General features: G+C 56.5%; 1 protein-coding gene across 3 annotated transcripts in view; it reads right to left on the bottom strand.

Annotated features, from left to right (window-relative positions):
• Nucleotides 1-18,606: 18,606 nt before the first annotated feature.
• The window catches only part of TMCC2 (transmembrane and coiled-coil domain family 2), a 39,225-nt gene continuing 33,982 nt past the window's right edge, over nt 18,607-23,849 (bottom strand). For 2 of the 3 annotated variants that reach the window (XM_012657881.1, XM_012657882.1), the window contains exons 2-4: nt 21,260-22,200; nt 19,917-20,052; nt 19,068-19,379 (exon numbers count right to left, since the gene is read on the bottom strand). In XM_012657881.1, coding sequence (XP_012513335.1) covers nt 19,068-19,379; nt 19,917-20,052; nt 21,260-22,200 — 1,389 coding nt within the window. Of the gene's footprint in view, nt 19,380-19,916; nt 20,053-21,259; nt 22,201-23,849 lie in introns of all 3 variants that reach the window. The other variant, XM_012657880.1, reaches the window with a different exon arrangement.

Consider the following 23,849-nt stretch of genomic DNA (forward strand, 5'->3'; position numbering starts at 1 on the left):
GTGGAGGGGAGCAAGAGGACTCAGCCCTTTCCATCAGCACTGTCTCAGCAGGGGCTGCGGTGTGCACTTTCAGGAAAGCAGAGGTAACACAAAGATGCTTGGTCCTAAGACCTTCGTCCTCCTGTCCTCCTGCGGACTGTTTGCTTTACCCCTTCTAAGGCAGGAGGCAGGTGGGGTGGGGGTGGACGCGGGGGAAGCCTGCGGGGGAAGGAGGAGCTGAGTGGGAAGAGGGTATCTTTTATCTTGGCCCCTAAGAGTCCTAGACTCGGGTCTGTGGATGCCATCCTGCACAGCCCTTCCCCTCACCTGCCAGGATGCTTCATACCGAAAACATTCCAGAAAGCAGGCTCAGAAAGATGCCGCCGGGCCCCAGGGGAGAAGGCTGGAGCTGCAGGAATATTTAGTGCCACATCAGTGCTTCCGGAATGTGAATAACCAGACAAAACGACAGGGGTTGGGGGTGGGTAACTTTGGGAGGCAGGAAAGGGCCCTTCTGAAACCAAGACGTGCAATGTCAGAGTCCTCCCCCTGTTCTCAGCCCTGTCCCGGGGCAAGTCCAGACAGCCCTTGAGGGGAAACAGCCTCGCTAGGTGGGACGAAGGCTTCTCCGCATGGACGGAGGAAAACCCCAATGGCATGTCAGCCTGTCCCCACCGTCACTTCTCCCGCTGGCCCGTTCAACCAGCTGCCTAGGACCCTCCTCTGGCAGGACAAATGAAAGGGGAGACAGCCATCCAGATGTGTGAGAAGCAGCAGCCCCCCGCCAGGCACAATGCCCACACCCAACAGAGCTTCCAGTGGGCATTGTCAGAATATGAAGAGTGACTGACAGCCTCAGCATGTCTCCAGGGGGACCCAGGACAAAGGATTAGCTGCAGAGCCTCTGCATTTTTTTAAAGCAGGGGGAGGGGGATGGGTGGGAATCACATAACAGATGACAGGGGTGGTCTTCTGGAAAAGAGAACAGATGCGTGGGCCATGGCTCAGAGAGCAGGACCAATGGGTGGGAGCAACTCAGACAGTTCCGCTTGATAAGGCAATCACCTACATGCTGTGTTCATTCATTCATTCATTCATTCGATATTTATTTACTGAGTGCCTAGCAGTGTATACTGTTCTAGGCTCTGGGGATAAATTTGTGAACAGCACTGACAAAAATCTCTACCCTTATGGGACCTCTGTTCTAGTGGAGGAAGACAGACAAACAGTATAGTAAAGTAAATTATATAGTATATTATTTAGTAAGGGTCATAAGTATTAGGAAAATACTAATAATTAGGTTGGGGTTCGGAGACAGAGGGACTGGGAATAAAATTTTAAATAAAAGTAGTCGAGAAGGCCTTGCTGAGAAGGTGGCATTTGAACAAAGACCCGGAGGGGAGGGAACTAGCCTTGTGGATATCTGGGAACAGTGTTTCAGGTGGAGGGAACAACCAGTGCAAAGACCTTAAGGCAGGAGCAGATCAGGCAAGTGTTAGAAGAGCCAGTGAGGATGGAGCAAAGGGGGAAGGAGAGGGCAGCAGAAGAGAGAGTCAGGAGAGGTACAGGGGTGGGAAGAGTGGATTACGTGGTGCCTCCTGAGCCATTATATGGGTTATGGCTTTTGTTCAGAGTGAAATGGGGAGCCACTGGGAGGTTTTGAGTAAAGGAGTGACATGATCTAACTTAGAATTTGTTTTTTTTTTTCAGAGATCAGGTCTTTCTTTGTTGCCCAGGCTGGAGTGCAGTGAATATCCACAGGTATGACCATAGATCACTGCAGCCTCAAATTCCTGGGCTCAACAGATCCTCCTGCCTCAGCCTCCCAGGTAGCTGGGACTACAGGCACACCACTACACCAGGCTTAATTTAGAATTTTTTAAAAAAATTCCTCTAATTGCTTGTTGAAAATAGCCATGGAAGGGTCAAAGTTGGAAGCAAGGGGACCTAGTAGAGGCCGATTCTGGAAAGAGGTGATGGGGCTCGGACTGGAGTCGCAGCTGTAAAGAAATGAGAAGTAGTCAGATTTCAGAGATATTCTGAAGGTAGAGCCAACAGGCTTTCCTGTTCGGTTAGATGTGGAGTGTGAAAGAAAGAGGGAGACCAAGAACAGCACCACGGTTTTTGGCGTGAAAACCTCGCAGGATGGAGTGTCCACTAGCTGGGACCCGGAAGGCTTGCGGACGGAGCAGGTGTGGGGTAAGCTCAGGGCACTTAGACGTCCGAGCAGAGATAAGTGGTGTAAGGAGTCTGCAGTTTGAGAGATTTGGATTGGAGACAGAGATTTGGGAGTTGCTGCTGGAAGGAATTTCTGCTGTGGGTGGAAAATCAGGCCAGATGATCTCTGAAGTCCCTTCGCCCTGTAAAGATTCTAGGATTGCATTGATTGGGAAAGCAGCTCTTTCCAAAACTGATGGTTGCTTGTGACAACTTGTCTGCCGTGACTTTGGAGGGAGGTGTGCAGTGCTGAGCTGGGGGAGCATGTGTGCCTGGGTGGGATCGGCTTTCTCCTCCTGACAAAATTGTCCTTCGTGTAGTTTCACCTTCCCGAGACTCAGTTTCTCTATCTGTACTCACCGCACAATGAGAGGGCTGTACTAAAAGACTTCTCAAGACCCTTCAGCTCTGAAACTCCACGGCTGCACCTTTTCAAAGGCTTTCTCAGGTTTTATAAGAACATTAGGGATGTCGCCCTTGGGCCAGGGCTCTGCCTCCGACATCAGCCCCTGCAGAGGGGCTGTGAGTTGCTGTCCACAGCGGAGGCCTCAGGCTGGGACAGCGATGCCAGTTCTTGTCCCATGTTTCAGGATCTTTCTAAGTCAGACCCCGAAGGAGGCTGGGAGCCTGAGCACAGCCCAGGGAGGGGGAGGGCACGGGAAACTGCACCTTCATGGAACAGCAAGTGGCTCTGATCAGACTAAAGTTGAAGGACTCACTGAAGGCCCTTAGCCTACCTCTATGGAGCTGCTGCCTCTGGAGGAATTTTATGCCACGGGGCATTGCCGTTTCTCTCTGGGATAAAAATCTTTGTCTCTTTCTCCTTCTGCCCCCTTTAGGCTCTAAAATCCTCCCCGTGCCATCTCTGCACAGAGGAATTCCCCAGCTGTCTCTCTCTTTTTCTCTTCAGTCTCCAGCCCCCTCCCTGAGCTAATCCCACCTTCTCAATTTCACCCTTTCCCCTCTCCAGGGGCATTTAGGTCAAGCTGGGGGAATGAGTCATCCTAGGTGGGGGAGGGGGCTTTGAGTCCATAAATGGGCAAAAACTCAGATTTCAGGTTTTAGTGTCTAGGAAAAGGCCAGTCTCTTCCCTCTGTCCCCCCACCCCCCACAAAGGAATTCCCCAGGGAAAAGGAAGGAGCCGGGGGCTGGCTTTGACCGGATGGAATTCTAGAAATAGCAGAGCTTTTCAGGAGATAGGTTTCAGTCTGACTCAGCTTTGCTGATAAACAGACACTACCGGCCAGGATTTTCCCAGCCCAAGAGGCCAAAACCCCCATTTCCTAATGGAAGTGTTTGGCCATGCCTCTGGGGTTCTAGGCCCAGCCAGCACCAGTTCCGCTCTCCTCCTCACCACTCTCTCCCCAAGGTCAGAATGCGAGCTCCAGGCCAGCAGGGCACTCAGCTATTACAGCGGGACCAACCCCTGTTCTGCCTAGAAGCCAGGGTAAGGGTGCAGTGACCTTCCAGAGCTCCCCCAGCTGGGTTCTGAATCACCCTCCAGACCTGGCCTGTGGAGTGTGAGTCTTTGTGACCCCTGGCTACAATCACTGAGCACTGTTGTTTTGTCCACCAGGAGGGTCCCTGGTAAGTAGCAGCTTCATACTGGCAGCAGGCCAGCCACTAGCAGGGACCCCTTCTCTGTCAAGGGACCCCCTGGCTTTCTCTGCCTCCCAGCCCAGGGGCCAGCCCTCTGTGAATGGGAAAGCCACTGGAGAGGCGGGGGGAAGCCGGGCAAACCCGCCGGCCCGCCAAAAAGGCCCCAAAACGGGGGCCAACCCCCCCCGGGGCCTTTTCCCTATTCAGGGCCTGGGCCTCACTTTGCTGCTCAGAAACCTTCTTTGTCAACAGAGCCAGGAGGCACAGGGGCAAACTCATGAAGCTCCAGGAGAGGCATGGATTCAAAGTGCCGATTCATTGATTTATAATGAAAACCATAACTGCATCAAACCAACCAGACCCTCGGTCCGCTGGCGAGCACACTCACTGCCAGCGGTGGTTTCACCCTCGGAGAAGCCGGAGTTCAGTGGGAAGTTTGCTCAAAAAGCACTGGAGCCGCACGAGGAGAACTGGCTGGATGGTCTTCGTGGCGGTGCCAGCCTCTCTGCCAGGATACACCTGGCAGTCCCCTTCCCCAGCACAGCTCTGGAGAGCACCCATGCACACCTTTGACACCACAAAGACAACCTCACCGGCTAGCACATTCTTTCCTTCCGCAGAGCACACGGCAATGACTTAGAGAGGCCCTTTCGCAGTCTGCTCATACCGTCCTGTTGCCGCAAGGATCAAATGAGACGACACATTTAACATGCTTTGTGAGCAATACATCACCAAAGAAAACCTAAGGAGTGAGAACAGATACTCAATAAATGTTTAATAAAGACGCTCCACCTGCTTTCCCGGCCCCAGCCCCTTATAAAGGGGAATCTGATAGTTAAATCAGGGAAAACCCATTCCCTAATAAACCATCCATATTTACTGAGACCTTACTATTGTTCTGGGTGCCATGGAAAATACACAAGCAATTAGGGCATGGTTCCCCTCCCTCACGGAATTTATACATAATGGAGTTGGCGCTATAAACTAACACCTACAGGACGGTCGTTAACAGCTCGGAGGTGAGTGTGCTAAGGGCGTGTGACTGGTACAGAAAACATGTAGGAAGCCGCCGCAGTCCCAGTGGCGCTGGTGTCGGGGGACTGCTTGTGTGGACATGGGCTGTGTGTGGACATGGGCTGGATCGGACACGGGCTGTTGTCAGTCCCCATCCTTTCATCACTGGGTTGGTCGGCCAAGGAATAAGCCCCCTACCTGTGGGGTTCTGGGTGCCTGGCCCAGACCCTGCCCCTTGGCAGCGTCTTCCGTGAGGCTCTCAGCTGAGATTTGAGAGTTCAGGTCCCTCCTCACAACCAACATCTGCCTTGCTCCCCGCTAGCCATGGCAGGAAATGCCCGCGGAGGCCAGACCAGACAGACATATGCCAGGCAGGAGTGGGGGGGGGCTGGTCAAGCCCCTCCCTTGACAGCCACGGTCAGGGGCAGGCTGGGGCAGCGAGCAGCTGGCCCATCGACCCTGTTCCCGAGGAGCTGGAGCTCCCACCAGGCTCATCCTGTCTCCCTGTCTGGAGGGGCTGACTTTCGGTAGAGGCCTCTTAAAGCCTCAAGGGGAAGCAGAACTACAGCTCTCTCCCTTCCACAGCTGAGCCAGCTTGGTCCACCTCACAACCTGAGGCCCCTTGGGGCGGGCTCTGCAGTCCCGTCTCCCCATCCCCACTTCTGCACTAGGCAAGATCCATCCTCAGCCTCCCCACACCCCGCCTACTTATCTCAGAAAAAAACACCAACTTGGAATCATTAATTATGTGCGTGATGTCACATATCCCCAGCCCGGATTAACTTAAGGGGCAAAGGAGTGGATATCAATCACCACTGAAGCCTCTGGCATGGTGCTAGAGCACTGGTTCTCAAAGTCTGGTCCAAGGAACCCCTGGGGGTTCCCCAAATCATTTTAGAGGGTATACACGGTCAAAATTGTTTTACTAATAACATGAAAACATCATTTGACTTTTTCACTGTCATTCTCTCATGAGTATACAGTGGAGTTTTCCAGAGACTTCACAGTGCGTGATATTATAACAGACTGGATACAGAAGGAGTTATAAGAATCCAAGTCTACACTACAATGTGAATATACTTAACACTACTGAACTGTTCACTTAAAGATGATTAAGATGGCAAATTTTTTGTTATGGTTTTTACCACAATTAAAAATTTAAAAATGGAAAAAAAAATCACTTGCAAAAGAAGTAGAACAATGCCACTCTTCTCACTCATTTTTTTTTGTTTTGGAAAATGTGGTTATTTTTCATAAACAAGTAATATTACTGTTATCCTAAAATAAGTTAATAACTATTTAAAAATTTTCTGTTTTCATTTCTAACATGGTAAATATCGGTAGCTATCATTCATCCACATACACAGAAGCTCTTTGGGTGTCCTCAATAATTTTTAAGAGTACAAAGGGGTACAGAGATCAAAACACTTGCAAACTGCTGCTCTCGTGAGGAATACAGCAGGTAGGGCTGTCGATAAAAGAGAGGATGTCCAGTTACATTTGAATTTCAGATAAATGAAATGAATAATTGTATAATATAATGTTGCATGGGACACATTTAACTAAAAAATATTCATGTTTACCTGAAATCCAAATTTAAATGGGGGTTCTGTATTTTTATTTGCTAAATCTGCAACATTACCAGCAGGAGAGATTTAGGATAGACAATAGGATGAACTTGGGTCAGACATTGGGATTCTGACCTAGGGGAGGATGCTGAATTCCCTGTTCTGGACAGCTTTATGAAATATGAGTGTGTCTGAGGACGTGGGGGGCAGGTCTTTGAATGCTTAGGGTTAGAGTTCACAGTCAAGAGGCATGACCTTCCCCCAGCAGGACCAAAGACACACCCACCCTCAAGAAACCCAGGCAGCCAGAGGATGAGCAGAAAACACAGGAAGTGGTAGAAGTGAAACAGGGTGTCAGTATTGTTATTAAAAGGAGGAAGTGACACCACTGGGTGGGGACAGGGGATGGAGGTCTCTGGAGGGTGTCAAAAACATGAGGTGGTGAGATCATTCAGCTCCCCTCTCCCTCCTGCTGTGCTAAAAATAGTTATGGTTGTGGTAAGGGTGAAGGTTGTCAGAAGCTGGAAAGCAAATCTAGAATCTGGAGGTCTGGGTGGGGCAGAGCAGAGGTGGTGCTGGGGTGATTGGAGCTTCAGGCCAGGTGGCAGGAAAGCTTAAAGACGCATATTTGGGGCTGGAAATAAACAGAGAAACAAAGAAGTGGCCTCCTGAGCAGCCCAGAGGAGAAGACCCTTGCCTCCAGCTAAGAGAACCGAGGGAGGAGGAGCCGATGATGGTCACTTCTCTGGTCAAAAAGGAAAGCTCCAAGATGCTCTTTCCGTTAAGAGAGATAGTGGTGCTTCAGAAGTGAGGCTGGCAGTGAGGTTGCAGTGCATTTTGTCTTTGTAACATTTATTGAGCATTTGCTGTGTGCTGTGCCAGACCCTGGAGATGCTGAATTGAATAAAATGTGGTCCCTGCCCTCCAGAGCCTGGAAGCCCCGTGGAAGAGACATACATACAACCAACAGGAATTCATGAATTCACTGTGATGAGAGCTAATTGTCGCAGGCCCAAGCAGCAGCCTGCAAGCTGGGGCCCCTCTCTCAGCAACTCCTCCATCCGAGCCTAGGCTGCAAAACAGCAGCGGATGGGGACTCGCCCAGCTGCATGCAGAGCGACACGCCCCAGAACTTTTCTCTGCCCAGACATCTTTGCCAACTGGAGCAAAGGAAAATCATCTGGTTTGGGGAAAGATAAAAGAATGACAGTTTTTTTTTTCCCTGAACTTTCTCCTTCACTCATCACAGCCTGAGAAAAGCTGTTAGATGCTTCTTCAGAGAGTCTCTAAGGGCCACTGCTGGCTTCCACCTAAGCAGGAATGGTTGGTGGGCAGGGGCTGGCCTTCTTTGACCATAGAGGTTTTAGACTCGGCCTGAAGTCACAGAACAAGTGCAGGCAGAAGACAGTTCGTCCTTTCTGGTGTCTAGAGCTTAATGAACAAAGGCCTTTGAGCCCCTACTGCCAGGGGCGGGGGTGAGATGTCGAGTCCGGAGCTCCAGCCTGCCACGGGCACAGTCTTTAGAGGAGTCAGACGGTGACCAGACAGTGCCTGAGCAGGGTCCACAGGGCCTTGGGCAGGGAACAAGCCCCTCCACCACCGGGCACTGGGGAGAGCTTTGTGGACGGAAGGAGTTGGGCCTTGCAGGCTAAAGAGTTTTCTGGGTCAAGGAGAGAGGTTTTTAGGGAGAAGGAAATCCTTGGAAATTTAAAAACTGACCTCATGTGGCCAAGTGTGGTGCCTGTGGGTAACCCTCGTGCACTCAGAGCGTAGCTCTCTCCGCCTCCACTCCCTCCCTGCGTGTGTGCTCCTGCCCAGGGAAGCGTCTGCTTTCTTGGGACAGGCAGGGGCCCGGGGCTCTTTCTCTGTGCCCTGGGTTCCTGGGGTTTGGGATCCAGGCCCGATTTCTTCCCTCGTCCCTCTCCGCTCACAAGCCACAGCCTGGCAGCCTGGCCCCTTCTGCGTCTCTCAGGAGGAAGCCTGCTAAAACCACAGCTCACCACAGAGGCCACGTGGGGTGTGCCTCCGTGGAGCAGCGGGAGCCAGCTAGGCACAGCCCAGACCAGTCTCCCAACAGCCAAGTGCAGCCTTTCCTTGTATGTATCTTCCCCACTGGTGGGCAGACTGTGCCCCACGTGGGTAGTCTGGGGTGACTCTGCCAGACTGGCTGTGTGACCTTGGGCAAGTCGCTGGATGTCTCTGGGCTTTGCCTTCCTATTCACACAATTATAATCCAGACTCTAGGGTCTGTCCCAGGCAAGGCATGTGGACATATATCACGAGCTGTCGAGCACAGCACTAGTGAACGAGGTTATGACTTTGAATTTGCCCTGCGTCCCACAGTTTGAACAGGGAAGCTGTCTCAGAGTTTATCTGGGGGGCATCAGCTTCCAGATGGAGATTCCTACCTAAGCGAGTGGTCTGTAGGGAGCCCTGGTGTCGTATGCGGGATTTTCAAGTAGGCACATGTTTCTGGGAAGAGTTTTTCATCAGACCCTCAATGGAATCCACAACTGAAAACCTGTGAAGAGCCACTGTCTGAGCCCCGAGGCTCCCTCCATGGGAGGTCATCTGCCAGGAAACCTCCCCCCACCCCCAGGTAGGCAGAGGGGCCTCCAAATCCTCGGAGGCAATGGTCATGCAGGCTGGTGCGACCGAAGCACACCTGCTCAGCATGGGCCTGGCCACATGGGTCCAACAACGCCAAGGAGGTTTTTGCTGACCCTGAGTTTAGTGCAGGCCAGCAAGCTACAGAGCTCATGAGATCTACAAGTGCCAGAGCCTAGGTGACATTTATTACCGCCCTCTGTGCTAGCCCGATCTTAGCTGGAGCACCATACTCTGTTCAAGACACTATGTTGTGCGAAGAACCTGGATAAATGGAAATGTTTCCAGAGGACACAGGCCGAGCTGTCAAAGGGCCTGTGAAAGCACGTTTTAGGAGGAAAAACTGAAAGAAATGAGGGTATTTAGCTCACAGCAAAGAACACAAGGCACATGGGGATTGGGAGTGGACACTAAATTCTTGAAGTGCTGCCTGGTGGATTCTATAGGGAAGCAGATAGTAACTTAGCAAAAGGAAATACTTTCTATCAGTGAGCCCTGTCCCACCTGGAGTGAAATGGGACTCCCCATTGCTCCGTATGTTGCAGGAGGGAATAAACTGCAGACAGGCTCCAAGCTCTGTCCAATAAGGGCAGGAAGAAATGACAATGACCACTCCCCTGTGGTTTGGGAGAGTGAGCGACGCATTATGGGGCAGAGCAGGGGAAAGCGGCCGGACCTGGGCCCCAGCGGTCACTATCTGCCTCCACAGAGGGCGCTGCTGTCTGCCTGGGTCCGCTGCAGTCCCTCCCTACTGGATCACACTCCTCGGCCCCTGATGTGGTCTTGCACCGCAGCGGGGAACCGGGCTGGGCGAGGAGAGACGAAGCCGGCAGCCCCGGAAGACTGGTCTCCAGATCCCGCGGAGGACAAGCTGGGCTGTCGTGGGCCAGGCCAGAGGGGTGGGGATGAAAGATGGCTCATTGGTGAGTCACCCGTGGCCATTGTCTGTTCCTGCTCCCTCTGGGGAAGGCGGCTGGGGGAGACAAGGCCTCTGGCCAGCTGGGCTTGTGAGGACAGGCCCCCCACCCTTGTCCTCACAGCTCTGGGGGCAGCTGGGATTTGGGTCCCTGCCCTCCTCGCCCACCACCCAGCAAGGCAGGGCTAGTGAGCTGGCATTGGATGGGCGTGGAGGGGAGGGTGTCCCGTTCTGCTCACACCTTGCTAAGGGGCTTGGGGTGGTCCCACAGTGCAGCCTGGAGGCCCAGACTGTGTGAGAAATGGCCCCGCCCTGTCTGGCATGGCAGAGGAGGCAGGCAGGCGTGCCCCTCTCTGGTGATCACATCGGAGCCTGGGAGGCGCACCCTCCCGCCGCACCCCTCCTAAACCTCCTTCCAAACCTGCTCTCACCTAGCAGGCCCGTCGAGCACCCCGCCCTCCCTGAGGGCCCCAGGGAAGCCTGGAGAGAGCAGGGTAACTGGGTCAGTGCCCACGGTACCCCTCGACCCCTCCTGAGCCTGGTCTGGCCCAAGTGGCAGAGCCTAGATGCCGCTCTCCGTCAAGCCCGAGTCTGGGTCCCTGATGTCTCCTTGGCTGAGGGTCACAAAAGCACAGAATGACAGTCTGTCAGGGTTACACATTTGGGGAAACCGAGGTCCACAGAGGTCAGACACCTGCAGCAGGGGTGCCCAGTCTGCAGTGGGCAGGTGGGGGACAGAGGACTCCGTGGAAGGGGACTGCTTAGCTCCTAGGCCCGGGCAGGCCTCCAGCTCAGCATCAGTCTGAGGCTTGGGGCCCTTACAGCTCCCCTGCTACTGCCTCTGTTGCGGCTTCATTTCTGTTTGGGCCGAAGGAAGACGTTCTGGCGCTTAGGGGTCAAGGCGAGACAGTGATCAGGCACCCGTGGGCAGCAGCGCGGGCTTTGGAGCCAAACACACATAGGTTAGAACCTGCGTTTCTCAGCCTCCTGCCGGCAGCACCTTGAGAGGTGCCTGGATCTCCTCGAGCCCCGGTTTTCTCATCTGTACAGTGACAGTAATAAGCATCGCACATGCAGAATGTCTCGCGTGTACCATCTCATTCATCTCCGAAGACAGACAAAATACGCCGCTTCGGCACAAGGCACTTGAAAGACAGCTGATACAAAAGGGACACTCTGACCTCCTCCTTTCTCCCTGTATCAGGGGAACAGAAACATTCTTGTCACCAGAGACAGGCAGTTGGGCGGAGAAAAATCCGTACAGCCGGACCTTGTTAAATAACCCCTGTCTTCCTCAGCCTCCCATACATTTTGGCTGCTTTCCCACAACTGCTAGTCTTTGTTCAACCTATTATGTACACGTTTGGGATTTGCCACTTCTTCTTAATTAACACGAAGAGGAGAAAGGTGCAGGTTTGACCCCCTCCGAGGGCGCCTGCCCTTGAACATGAAAGAGCAGCGCTTAACCTGACGGTGGCTCGCCGGGCTTCAGCCATGGGCCATGGTGTTGGCGTTGGGTCTGTTCAGGGTGGAGTCAGGGCCCCTCGCCCTTCCTCCATCCAACCCCTCCAGGTGTGCGTGCGTCATGGTGGAAGCACGTGCAGTGGGTGAGAACCCAGGCTCAGCACCCCTGCTGTGGGGATCTTGGACATGTCGCCTCGCCTTCCCTTTTCTGGGCCCCAGTTTTTTTTTTTTTTTTTTTTTGACAGAGTCTCACTGTGTTGCCCGGGCTAGAGTGCCGTGGCGTCATCCTAGCTCACAGCAACCTCACACTCCTGGGCTCAAGCGATCCTCCTGCCTCAGCCTCCCGAGTAGCTGGCACTACAGGCATGCGCCACCATGCCCGGCTAATTTTTTCCATATATTTTTAGTTGTCCAATTAATTTCTTTCTAATTTTAGTAGATACGGGGTCTACTCTTGCTCAGGCTGGTCTCGAACTCCTGAGCTCAAACAATCCCCCGCCTCGGCCTCCCAGAGAGCTAGGATTACAGGCATGAGCCACCGCGCCCGGCCTGGGCCTCAGTTTCTTCATCTGTATGATGGGGGTATCAGCCGGAGAGTCCACAAGGGCCCCCAGCCCTTTGTCTTCTAGCTGCTGAGATCTAGGGTGGGGTCATCGGCCATGGTCAGGTGTACTGGGCCCTGCTGGGCGAGGGAAACTGAAGTGAGGTGACAAAAGGACTCTCTGGCTGGAAGGCTGACGAGGTGCTAGAGTGGCTGAAAACGTGTGGCGATGGATGTGGCATAAGTCTCTCTGTGCTCTTCCTCGGATCCTAACTCCACGTTGGCAGCCACCAAGCTGTGCTGCCATTGACCTATTTTTATCTCTGTCTTTTGGGATAGATTTCGAGATGCTCAAAGAGAAGGAGTCTGTCTAGCTCACCCTTACATACTCCATGGCCCACACGAGGCACGTACTCCTGCAGGTTTGAAGAACAGGAGAATGAGCCCCTCCAGCCTTTCCCCTCTGGGGTCAGAGTGAAGCTCATGGCTGAAGAACCCTAACCCTAACCCTAAAAGGACTTTCTATTTGTGGGGAAAAATAGAAAGTCCATGGAATTTGTAGAAGTCTTGTCTTCCCTTTCTGACTCTTTGAAGATGGTTGTTACTCTTAACTTCCCAAACTTCAACCTTTTCTCTCTCCTGCAGACCAGGGAAGTGTTCATTGGGATAAACTAATTCATACTAAGAGGAGAATGGTGCGGGTTTTACCCCATCTGGGGGCGGCTGTATTGGTACAAGAAGGAGTAATGCTTAACCTGACAGTGGCTGGCCAGACTTCAGTTATGGGCAACAGCATTGTCGGCAAAGCTGGGATCATCCTGCGTCCACCGTGCACCAGCTGTGTGTCTGCGAGTGAGTTCCTGTCATCTCTCTGAGACTCAGCTTGCTCATCTGTGAAATGGAGTCTAATGACACCTCTCTGGCCACTCTCCAGGGTTCTTGTGAGGATAAAATGAATCAGAGTGCACAAAAAGCATTTGTTAGCTGTAAGGTCCTAGACAGAAAAAGGATTCATATTGCCATGACTCTGGGCCGGGGCGGGGCCTTCCCACACACCCTCAAGTCATACCGGAGGAGACGGTGGCCATGCGTGGAAGCCACCTCCTTTGTAATCTTGCAGCTGCCAAGCAGAAAGGGGGACCTGGTTTCTCTTTCATCTCCACCCCCACCCCTGGGGGAGGGGGAGGGGAGGGCCAGGAGAGCCCAGGGGAGCCCAAATCTCCTCTCCTCATCTCGTGCTCCTCACGGGCCTGGGCGTCCAGCAGTGGGGACCCTTGTGGTGGTCAGAGCACAGGACCCAGCCGTTGCCACCACCGTGACTCCACTGTCAGCACGTGCCCCCGTGAACAGCCCCCACCTGAGCTCCCTCCGCCATGCCGGGAGCCTGCCCTTGGGTCGGCTTCCCGCAGAGACACCTCCTTGGGTCTTCCCAGAGACCCCAGGGATGGTTACTCATCAGCCATGTCAATCTCTCCACCCTAAGTTCTCCATTTGTGTGGAGACGGGGACACCGAGGCCCAGAGTGGTGATGTGACCTTCTCTGTGTCACACAGCACGTCTGACGTCAGCCCCCACAGCCCTAGAATTCCAGACGGCCCAGCCCTTCCTGTCCCTTCTCTCCCAAAGTCCCCTCACCTGCCCTTTTGTCTTCAAGTGCAGACAACCCCTCTGTAGTCCCCAAGCCCCAGAAGTTTTGGGGTGGGGTTCCCGCCCTCTCAGAAAGCTGTCCCCATCCCTGCCCCTTCAAGGCCCTTCCCCGGGAACCCCGCCCTCTGGGAGGCGGGCCGGGCAATGCCAGTGCCAGAAACGACTGCATATCCACTCACGCCGTGCGCACCCTCCGTCCCACTCCACCCCAGGGCCTGACCGAAGCCATCCTGCTGCGGGACGCTCGCTCCCTTTCTCCAGCGTTCCGAGAAACCTCCCCATAGCTCCCCATCAGAATGAAGCTCTTTCTCCCTGGACCTCCCTGGCCCCCCAGGCCCTGTGGCGGCATTGATCTCTGCCTGCCTCTGTACCAGTGTGTGTGTGCATCCCCACTAGCTCATGAGCTCCACGAGGACAGGGTCCCTGTGTCTCCAGTGCCTGACACAGAGCCAGAGCTCAAAACCGTATTTCTGGACTTTAACTGAACCTAAAGCCAGGTGGCTTGGGGATCACACGCCTGGACTCCAGCCTGCCAAGCCACGATGAGCTCTAAGACCCCCAGAGGAGGAAATGGGGAAGAAGGAAGGGGACCCCTCCCTGGCCCCTTTTCCCTCCGCAGCCAGCATGCCACCTCTGGGGTCTTCCCAGCCCTGGCCTGGCCCCGCCCCGCCTGGCTGAGGAGGTGAGGAGGAGACCAGTCAGAAACACGTAACAGGTGTGTGTTGGTGACTTGTCTCTTGCATGAGCTCATTTAATGACCAATTTCATGGGAAATCCTCTCTTCCCCACCTCCACCCCAAGTCTGGGAGCCTGGGGCTGACCTCAACTATTAAAAAGACAGGAGGACCCAACTCCCGTTATAGCCAGAGACGCTCCGGGCAGAAATGGGTGGTTTCCTACCTAGGGTCGTACTGAGAGGACTCCGTCTTCTTGCAGGAAAGCAGAGATCAGCCCCCAGACCAGCCAGAGAGAAACTCAGCTCTTTCTAAGTGTTTGCTTTTGCTTGTCTTCAGTGAGCTGAAATCGCTGCAAATAACCAAAGTAAGGCAACAAAGAATCTTTAGCCTGGGAGGTTGGCGGGGTGCAGAGGCTGGGCACCCAGATCCCACGAATCACCTCTAGCACTTTTGGAATCAGAGCCAGCTTGGCAGATGACTGCCTGGAGGCAGGGGCACGGGGGAGGTGGCACTGCTGGGCCCAGGATGCTGCTTCTGGATTGTCGGCCTTTCCGGGGCAGGGGACCAACGGCAGGGACTGCTGCCGGTGGGAAGTGCTCTCCTGGGGAGGCCCCTGGTGTGGGAGGCAGTGCTGCTGTCACCACCAGACTGCCCTTCTGGCTGCCCGGTGACAAGGACCTGCCATCAGGTCTGGATGTGCTGAGACAAGTCCCAGCCTCCTCTCCCTCCCCACACTCCATCCCAGCAGGCCTGGTGGGGGCCGGGCTTCCTCCTTCCACCTGCATCTGGAGGTTGGCTGCAAGCCTTCAGGCCAGGGGTCACTGCTGGTCACTTCTCCAAGCCTTGCCCAGCCCTGCACCTGGGACGATCAGGGCCCTTCCTGGGGGCCCCAGACAGCTTGGCAGCATCCTGACAGGTAGCTCCCCTAAAGGGGAGATCTGGGGGTGCTGTGGGGCAGGCACTCACTCCTGTCATCTCTGAGCCTCACCAGTGTCCTGTCGGCTGAGTGGCACAGGCATCATTGTCCCCGTGTTCCAGGTGAGGAAACTGAGACACATGGCCTCACAGTCTCAGACCCAGGCCTCCTGAGGCCGATTCCTGCTCTTTCCCAGACCCCATGCCTCGGCCCACCGTCAGAGGAGGGAGGCCCCCCCCAACTTATACACTCACAGGGCCAGGGTGGGGGCAGTTGGCTGGGGCCAGGCAGGCCTAACCCAGTCCTCGCGCAAGCTGCGGCTTGGCCTCTTGGGACTGGGCTGGCTTTGTCTACCAGACCGAGGGGACAGGCGGCCGAGGATAGGCAGGCTCCGGGCTCACAGGAAGCAGGACCACGAGGGCCTGTACTGGCCTTCAGGGATCAGAGGCTGAGACTCTCAGTCACCCTCAGCCGGCACCGCTCTGCAGGGTCGGCCTTAGACTTCTCTGAGCAGTTCCGCATTTTAACATCCTGCGGGGTCAGGAACATGCGGATGCCATGTCTCCTGTGAGCCAACGTCATTTCCATTCCTCCCAGCAGACGAGGAGACTGGTTTGAGAGCAGCTAGATCCTTGTGTAAGGTGAGTGGCAGTGCTGGGCTTTGAGCCGGGTCTGCCAGCGCCTTAGTACTGGGGCACCAAGCCTGCCATGAAGATCCCTCCAGGTGCCCCAGCCACAGCTCCCCTCTTCTCCCACCCTCCCCTCGCTCCCTCTGCAGCCCAGAACCACGCTGGACCCGGGCTGGCAGGGGTTAAGTCACCTCCGCTGGCCAGTGCTGGCTTCAGCGTTTGCCACGGCTGCACCTGTTGCAGCTCCACGGTTTCAACAGGCTGGCAGCGAGTGCCAGCTCTGCACGGGCACAGTAAGCACGCCCGCCCCAGGCCAGCCACCTGCCTGCTGGGTGCTGCCGGAGCAGAACAGCGCCAGCTCCAGGTGGAGATGAATTCCCAGCTGCCTCCACCCTGGACAGACCCGGGCTGCTGCGGGGAGTGCACCGGCCCAGCTGAGCCCTCTGGCCCCCAGGGGCGGGGCTGGGACCTGCAGGACCCATGCTCTGGGAAGGGCCTGCCTGCCGGTCCTGCAGCCTGAAGGAGGATGGTCTCCGGCAGAGGTGGCAACGCAGGTTCAATGTCTCACCTTATGAACCCCAGGCGGGAGAAGGAGGCTGGGTAGGAGTGGGGGTAACTCACCCCCTTTTACAGAGGGAGCTGAGGCACAGACACAAGCAAGGAAGCATCAGCAACCATCGAGGAACAAAACCCAGCTCCCAGATAGGCAGGGCTTTACCAGACACTGTCACGAAGAGGCGCACACAGGCCGGTGTTCTGTGCTTATTGCAGGTGACCCTGTCAGGGCCGACCTTCCCCCACCTCCCCCGTGTGCTCTGCAGCCCCAGGATCAGCTAAGAATGACCAGCCACCCCCCTCTTTCCTCCTCCCTCTCAGTGTGGACTGTGGCTGGCAGTGACATTCAATTCGGGGAAGGCACCTGACCTTGGGGAGGAATGTGGGAAATGTCTGCAGCCTGGCGCAGCCACCCCCCACCGGGGGGCCAGGAATGTGGGCTCTGGGCCACCTGGGGCTCCCAAGGGAGGTGTGTGAAGGACTCAGGAATGACACTGCTGGAAGGTACCGGTAAGGTCATCTGTGCAACTTCCACATCATACGGAGGGTGAAGATGTCACAGGGTCAGTGCCACCTACCTGGGGCGCCAGCACTGCGTCTTCTCCAGTCCGGTCAGGCCACCGTCTGTGACTCTGGAGTCTCCTGGAGCCTGAGGCCACGAATACAGCAGAACCGCGGAATGTCACGGCCCTTCGAAATTAGCAGCTACTGCATCCATCCTATGTTACAGATGTGGAAACCGAGGCCAGAGAGGGGATGCGAGTTGGCTGCAGGTGCACTAATTACGGGCCGGGACTCAGGTCTCTGGCTCCGGGCTGGGTGCTTTCCCACGAGCCCTCCCGTTCCCATGACACTGGAGGTCAGCATCTCCTCCTCCTCCTTCCCCCAGTGGGAGACTCAGGTGGCCTCTCCCAAACTCCCATGGGGTTCCTGCTGGGAGTCCAGGTCCTTCTGGGGTGCCCTTCTGGGGGAATCGCCAGGGGTGGGGGCTGCAGCCACAGAGCGCACACTGAAGACCTGGTCGCTACGCTCAACACCCTGCTCCGGCTGCATGGCACTGGCAAGGCCAAGCTGTATCAACTCCAGCGGCTGCCCCTCTTTGGGACTGAACGCTGAGAAGGGCTTAGAGTAAGGACTCTGCTGCCCTCTCGTGGCCACAGCTGGGCATGAGCTGTCATCCAGGCCTCGGGCAGCTCATCTGCTCCACTCTAAGGCTACAGAAGTCTGTCCTCCAATTCCTCTCCGCCCGGAGGGCACTCTGGGAGGGCTCGGGTGGGTGTCATCCCTCCCGATAGCATCACCTACTCCAGAGCTGTGGCTGCACAAAGCGAGGCGGGAAGTGTGGATGACGCCTTGTTCGACGTCGATCCTGGAAGAAGAAGGCCTCAGCCAACAGGTGAGGCGCAGCCCGTGCTGCCCAGAGAGCGTGCCCATGGGGGAGACGCGGGGTTCCCACAGACAACCCCATCAACCAGCACTAGACAGGATGGTTTGAAAATTTAGAGGATATTTATTTCTGGGGAGGGTGCATGACAGCTGGCAGGCACTGCTCTCCCTGTTCCAGGGGACTCTCCTCTCCGCTGCAGAGAAATCCCCTCTCTTCTTGGAAGTGCCCGCAGGGAGGCTGGGAGGTGAAAAGAAACCATACACGACACTCCAGAGCCTTAAAAAAAATAAAGCAACAAACAACCTCCTCCACACAAATACACACTTACAAAATAAACAGATGTATAAAAGAGAGGCCACGTTCCTCCCATCCTGGCTAGGGGCTGCTTCGGGAGAATGGGGCTGGGTGGCTTGGTCCCACTCCTCCCACCAGGATCATCTAGAGGCTAAACGGTATGGAAGTGCCCGAGGAGACAAGAGTCAGCCCTGGCTGCAAAGAGAGGAAGGGCAGACCTCTCCCTGGAGCTCAGCGGGGAAGATGGGGGGACAGGGAGGGGGAGGGACAAATAAATAAATAAATAAAACCCAACATGCTCCCAGAGGCCTAAGGGCTTAGGCTGAGGCTCAGGGCCCCTGGGACCTGTTTCCCTGAAAACAGCAGGTCCAGCGACAGGCAGGAGGAACAGCAGGGAAAACACAAGTCCAAAGCCACATCGCACCTGACCTCCAGAGCCCGCATCCTTCAAATCACAGGAGGGGCCAGCCCAGAAGCCACCTCAAACCAGCTCTAGGGGGAAGAGGGGTCGGGGGCTGAGCTTCTCAACAGCTGCTCTGAGCCTGCTCTCGGGCCCTGGAGGCACCTAAAGCCGAGGGACCCGTCTTCCTGGTACCCGCTGGGGCCAGCAGAGCCTCCTTCCTCGCTCTCTTGCCTTCATCCTGACCTTCTCCACCAGGGGGAACCATGGCTTCTTCAGGGTGGACTCTTCCCCAGGGAAGTTGAGGCAGAGCCCTCTCCTATTCTTAGTGGCCTTCCTGACCCGGGGCATCCCCAGGTCAGCTGGGAAAAGTCCTTGTGTGACTAAATGATCAAAACAACCCAATCCCGGTGTCCTCTGCTCCATTTGGCCCCAGGTACCCCGACCATCTCCAGCCAGGGCTGCACTCCGAACTCCCCGCAGGCCGACAGGGAGAAGGTACCAGACAGAAGCAAGTACAGACAAGGGGGCAGGAGCTGCTGGAATGCACAGTTTGGGCAGGAGGCCAAACCAGAAACACGGAGAAGTCCCAGCGTCCCTCCTGGAGAAGGTGGCCGGCTGGGGGCTGGAGAGCACAGGTAGGGGCGGGCTGGCCACTCAGCTGGGCAGCAGCACGTGCTCCAGGAGGTAGGTGAGGGAGTCCCAGTGCTTCCAGAGGAGGAAGAGGACGAGGACCAGGAGGGCGGTGCTGGTGATGCGCAGGCGCGTCTTCATGAGGGGCGTGATGAAGTTGGCGATGGTGGACACGAACACCAGCAGCACGGCCATGAGCGCCAGGATGACGTTGATGAACTTGCCCAGCAGCGCCCGCGCGTTGGCGTTCTCCACGCCCTCCAGCTGCACCACCTGCTGCTGCTGCTGCTGCAGCTCCAGCTTGGTGACCCGGGTCAGGCAGGACTCCACGGCCTCCTGCAGGGGCGGAGGGGTTGGCGCACGGGAGCTCGGGACGGGCAGGACCCCTAGGCCGAGCCCTACCTGCCCCTCCAAGAAGGTGGTAATACACGAGGTCCCCTCCCAAAGGCCAGGAGAGTGTAGGCCGATCAGCAGTAGCTGGGCAGAGCCCTGTAATGATGACTGTCTGGCGAGGACGCTAGGAAATGGGAGTCTTGATTAACAGGGAGGAGAGGACTGGCCCACTCCCAGCTCCCTCTTGGGGCAGGCTAGAGCCTGGCAGTTCCAATGACTCATCTGCAAGGCCGCCATCCAGGAGGAGGGGGCACGGCGGGCCCTCGCCCCGGCCTTCGCACAGTGCACGCCGCCGGCCTCAGGCCTGCCTCGTCCTTATCTCCACCCCATCCCGTGCCGCCCTCTCTACCCGTGCGCCTATCTGCCCTGCCAACAGCCCAGCCTGTGCCCGTCACCCCTGCAAGATAAGAACCCTAACCCTCTGCTGCTGCCCGCTCTCCCAGCACGGCAGGGACCTGCCAAGGTTGCCCCCGGCCATACCTGGATGTCTCGAGCCCTCTCGTAGGACTGGTAGGCCACCTTCTCCTCCATGCTGGCCAGCTCCTGCTTCAGGTTTGTCATCTCGTTCTGGTGAAGCTCAGTGAGGTCGTTGAGCTGCTCCTCCAGCCGCTCGTACCTGGCAGAGGGAGCGGGAGTGACACCGGTCCAGCCTCCCCAAGCGGCCCTTCTCTCCCAGAGCCGATTCATTCATTCTCTCAACAAACAATGACTCGACTCATCCCACGTGTCCAGCCCTGTTCTAACTTTAACAGCAACAACAACGGAAGCTGCTATTTGCACAGCACTCCTTGCACGCTTTACCCACGTCACCTCGCAGGACCCTCCCCACAACCCGTGAGACAAGTACTCGCGCCACCCCCGCTTCAGAGAGGACGCAACTGAAGCACAGAGGCTGAGGGCCCTGCCGGGGTCGCACAGCTCGTGAATGGAGCAGTTAAGGCCTGACTGACGTCAACCTGGGCTCCTAAGCCCTGGGCTGAGATGCTCTCCTGGGTACCAGGGACACACAGATGTAGAGGACACGGTCCCCGCTCCGAAGGCACAAAATATCTCCAGACGACTGTTGTGTGGGGGGTGGTGAGTTTTCAGGCAGGGTCCCCTCTCAATTTTCCAAGCCTCCTTCACACGCATAAAGAAGAAAAAGTGCTAAATAAGGAAAAGATCCCCCTAAATCCCAGGGGGCAAGTGCCAAGCGCCAGGCAAGAGGCCCAGAGCAAGCAGCAGAGCAGGGCCGAGGCAAGGAGAAGGCAGGCGGGAGGGAAGGAGAGAGGGCGAGACACCAGCTTGATTCTGGATGACCTTAGAGCTTCACCTGGATGCTCACACGTCTCATGCCACACATTTACATATCTGACTCTCCAGGTCTGGACTCGCCCTATAAGGCAGGGATCAATACTTCATGGACAAGGACCCCAGGCGCAGAGAGTGGTAGCTAGTTCACTCAAGGTGCATAGTAAATAATAGAGCTGAGATTTGAATCCAAGTAAACTGGCTCCAGAGTCTCCCCAGATGGCAGGCCATGCAGCTGGTCCCTGCCTCAGTTTCCCCTTCTATACACTAAACATATAACAATCCAGGCAAGGGTCCTGAAATCGTCCTGAGATAGGCAGAACCTTCCTTCCACAGGCCCCGCAATCCTGCCTTCCAGCTGCCCTGACCAGTCTGGAGAAAGGCTCCTCCGGGCCTCCTCCGGGGCCCTTCCAGCAGCCCAGACCCTTCTAGATGCTCCTCCGTCTGCCTGCACAACCCTGACTCTGAAACCTGGTGCTCCTCGCCTCCCCCCAGGGCCCAGCGGGGCAGCAGGGGGCCGAGCAGGCACCTACCTGTAGCGCTCCTCTTGCAGGCACTGGGTCATGTAGGTGTAGTCCCTCTGCAGCTGAGTCTTCAGGTCCTCCATGGAGTCCTCCAGGTGGGACTGCCCCTCCTTGATCTCCCGCAGCTCCTCCAGCAGAGCGTCCAGGTTTCCGGGGGCGCCATACAGCGTGTTGCACTTGGGGCTCCCCAGTGCCCCACCAGGCCCAGCCCCGGAGTTGCTGCCCGCCCCCGCCGAGCTGGCGCTGGCACTGGAACACTCGTCGTCGCTGCCGTACTTGGGGCTGGACACGAGTGTGGCGCTGCCGCTCAGCGCCCGGGCTGCCTCCTCGGGGGGCCCGTCTTCCAGAGGGTCCTTCAAGTGGGCGATGTTGTCGGCACTGCCAAACTTGTTGCGGATCAGGCTGGCAAACTCCCGGGGCTTGGACACCACGGCGGTGTGGGTGGCCTGCGAGAGGCCCGAGAGGCTGCCCTTGACGCCCTCCACCACGCCGCCCCCAAAGCCACTGATGCCTGCCCGCACGTTGGCGCCCACGTCCTTCAGCCCCTGCTGCATGTCCCGCAGCACGTCCTTGGGCTGCCGCGAGGGCCCGTTCTGCTCGATCTCCTTCAGGCGCCGGCGGTAGTGCTCCAGCTTCTTGTGCAGTTGGGCGATGGTCTGGGCCGACTTCTGGTTCTTCTTCTCGAACACCTGCTTGATGCGCGACGCCTGCTGCTTGTCCGCGTTGTTGGCCAGCTTGAGGTATTCCGCCACGTTGTCGTCTCGCGCCTCCTGCTCGATCTTGATCTGCTCCGTGATCTTCAGGATCTTCTGGTGCAGGTGGTCGATGGCGGCCCTGGTCCGCTGGGGGTCTGGTGCCCCATCCGGCACGTCCAGGCTGATGGGGCCGTCAGCGTCGCCATGGCCGGGGCCAGAAGGGAGGCTCAGGGCCACGAGGTCTCCCTTGTCGACCTGGGGAGGGAGGCAAGCAGAGGAAGCATGGATAAATCATGAGCCCAAGGGCATGCCCCTGGATGCCTCTGGACTTGGTTTTTCTACCTGAAAAATGGGTGCAGGGTGAATAAGAAACTTCAGGGAAAGAGAGTTCAAAAGAATACACCCACCACCGCCACGGCATTCCCTCACAGCTGCATGCTGTTGGCTACTCACGAAGGGTTCTCACATCTGCTCCCTACCCAATTCCCCCAGCATCCCTCAAATGCGCTCTAGGCAGATCTGCGCCTCCTTTGGCCCAGGGAGGTCAAGCAAGTTGCTCAGAGGCACACAGCTAAGAAAAGACAGAACCTCCAGCCCAGAACTCTCATTGCTCCAGAGCACGGACCAAGCAGGTCTGGGGCCTCACTGAAGCCTCACGGCTCAATTTCTCAGCAATGCGACAAACTGTCTCTCTGGACTGAACCTCCCCATAAGGCTCCTGCCTTGAGCAGGCATCTCCCTGAGAGCTGAGCAAAGCCGACACTTGGGCGCCACGCGTCCCTGCCCTCCCCACCCCACCCCGTCTGTCTTCGCTAACACAGCTCTGCAGGCCACCTCACCTCTGCCGACACCTCTCCCGGGACCCTCCGTTACCTTCCAGCTCTCTACAGTGGTGGACAACCTCTTCCGCTTCATCGTGGCGGGAGCACGCGGCCCTTCCCAGCCTCCCAGAGCCGGGAGAGCAGCACACGCCCACCCGCCCTGCTGGCCAGGCCCCCAGGGACTGAAGCCCCAGAGGTAACTCACAGTCCAGGGGACGCAGGGGCCAGTCTGGGGGCCTGAGGGTGTCAGCCGCCCAGCTTTGCAGGGGGCGAACGAGGAGGAAGGAAATGACAGCCCCCTTCAGTCCCCTCCAGGCAGTCAGGCTTCCCAAGCACATCGGGGTGGCACAGAACTCAGAGAGACAAGGAGAGGAGAAGAGAGGCCGAGAAAGGATGAGGGGGAGGGAGAGAAAGGAAGGAAAGGTCACAGAAGATAGGGAAGATGGGAAGTGCAAGGTCGGATGAAAGCGCCAGGCCCGGAGCCCAGCTCTCCCGGGGCCTGGCCCCCTCGGCCTGTTGGAGGATCTCTCCGTCCACACCCGAGTCCCCAGTGTCTTATCGCCACGCAACAACGGAAGCAGCAGGAAATGGCTCAACCCCGTGTATTTTTACACACAGCACACCGCGAGTGAGGCCGCGTCAGACCATTCGCTCACTCTTTGTATGTATGTGAGGGGGCAGGGGCGAGGTCAGACGTATGTGGGGGAAGGGGTTGAACACAAAGAAAGTGGCCTAGCCACACGCGCCAGAACCGGAAGTGGCCCATGCCAATTACAGGCAGGAGTCACTGGGCTCCATTTCTGCCCAGGTGGAAAGTTATTGGAAAACACCATCGAAAACAATAGCCTGCCCAACTCAGGAGCCAGGGGAGGGTGGCCCCTCCGTCGGCTTCCTCGGGGCTTTTTCAGGTCATAGTTCCTCTTGCGTTTGCCTGGGTCTCCCCGCATGTCCCGCTGCCCTCCCACCAGGTACTCATACCTTCAGGACTTTGCTCCTCAGAACCTCTGACCTTTCCTACCCGAGGAGCCAGGCCATGGTCTCCCTCAAATGATCTGGCCCAAGGTCTAACAGTCACACTAGTCT

Source organism: Propithecus coquereli, unplaced genomic scaffold (assembly GCF_000956105.1).
Source record: "Propithecus coquereli isolate 6110/MARCELLA unplaced genomic scaffold, Pcoq_1.0 Scaffold563, whole genome shotgun sequence".
NCBI classification, from domain to species: Eukaryota; Metazoa; Chordata; class Mammalia; order Primates; family Indriidae; genus Propithecus; species Propithecus coquereli.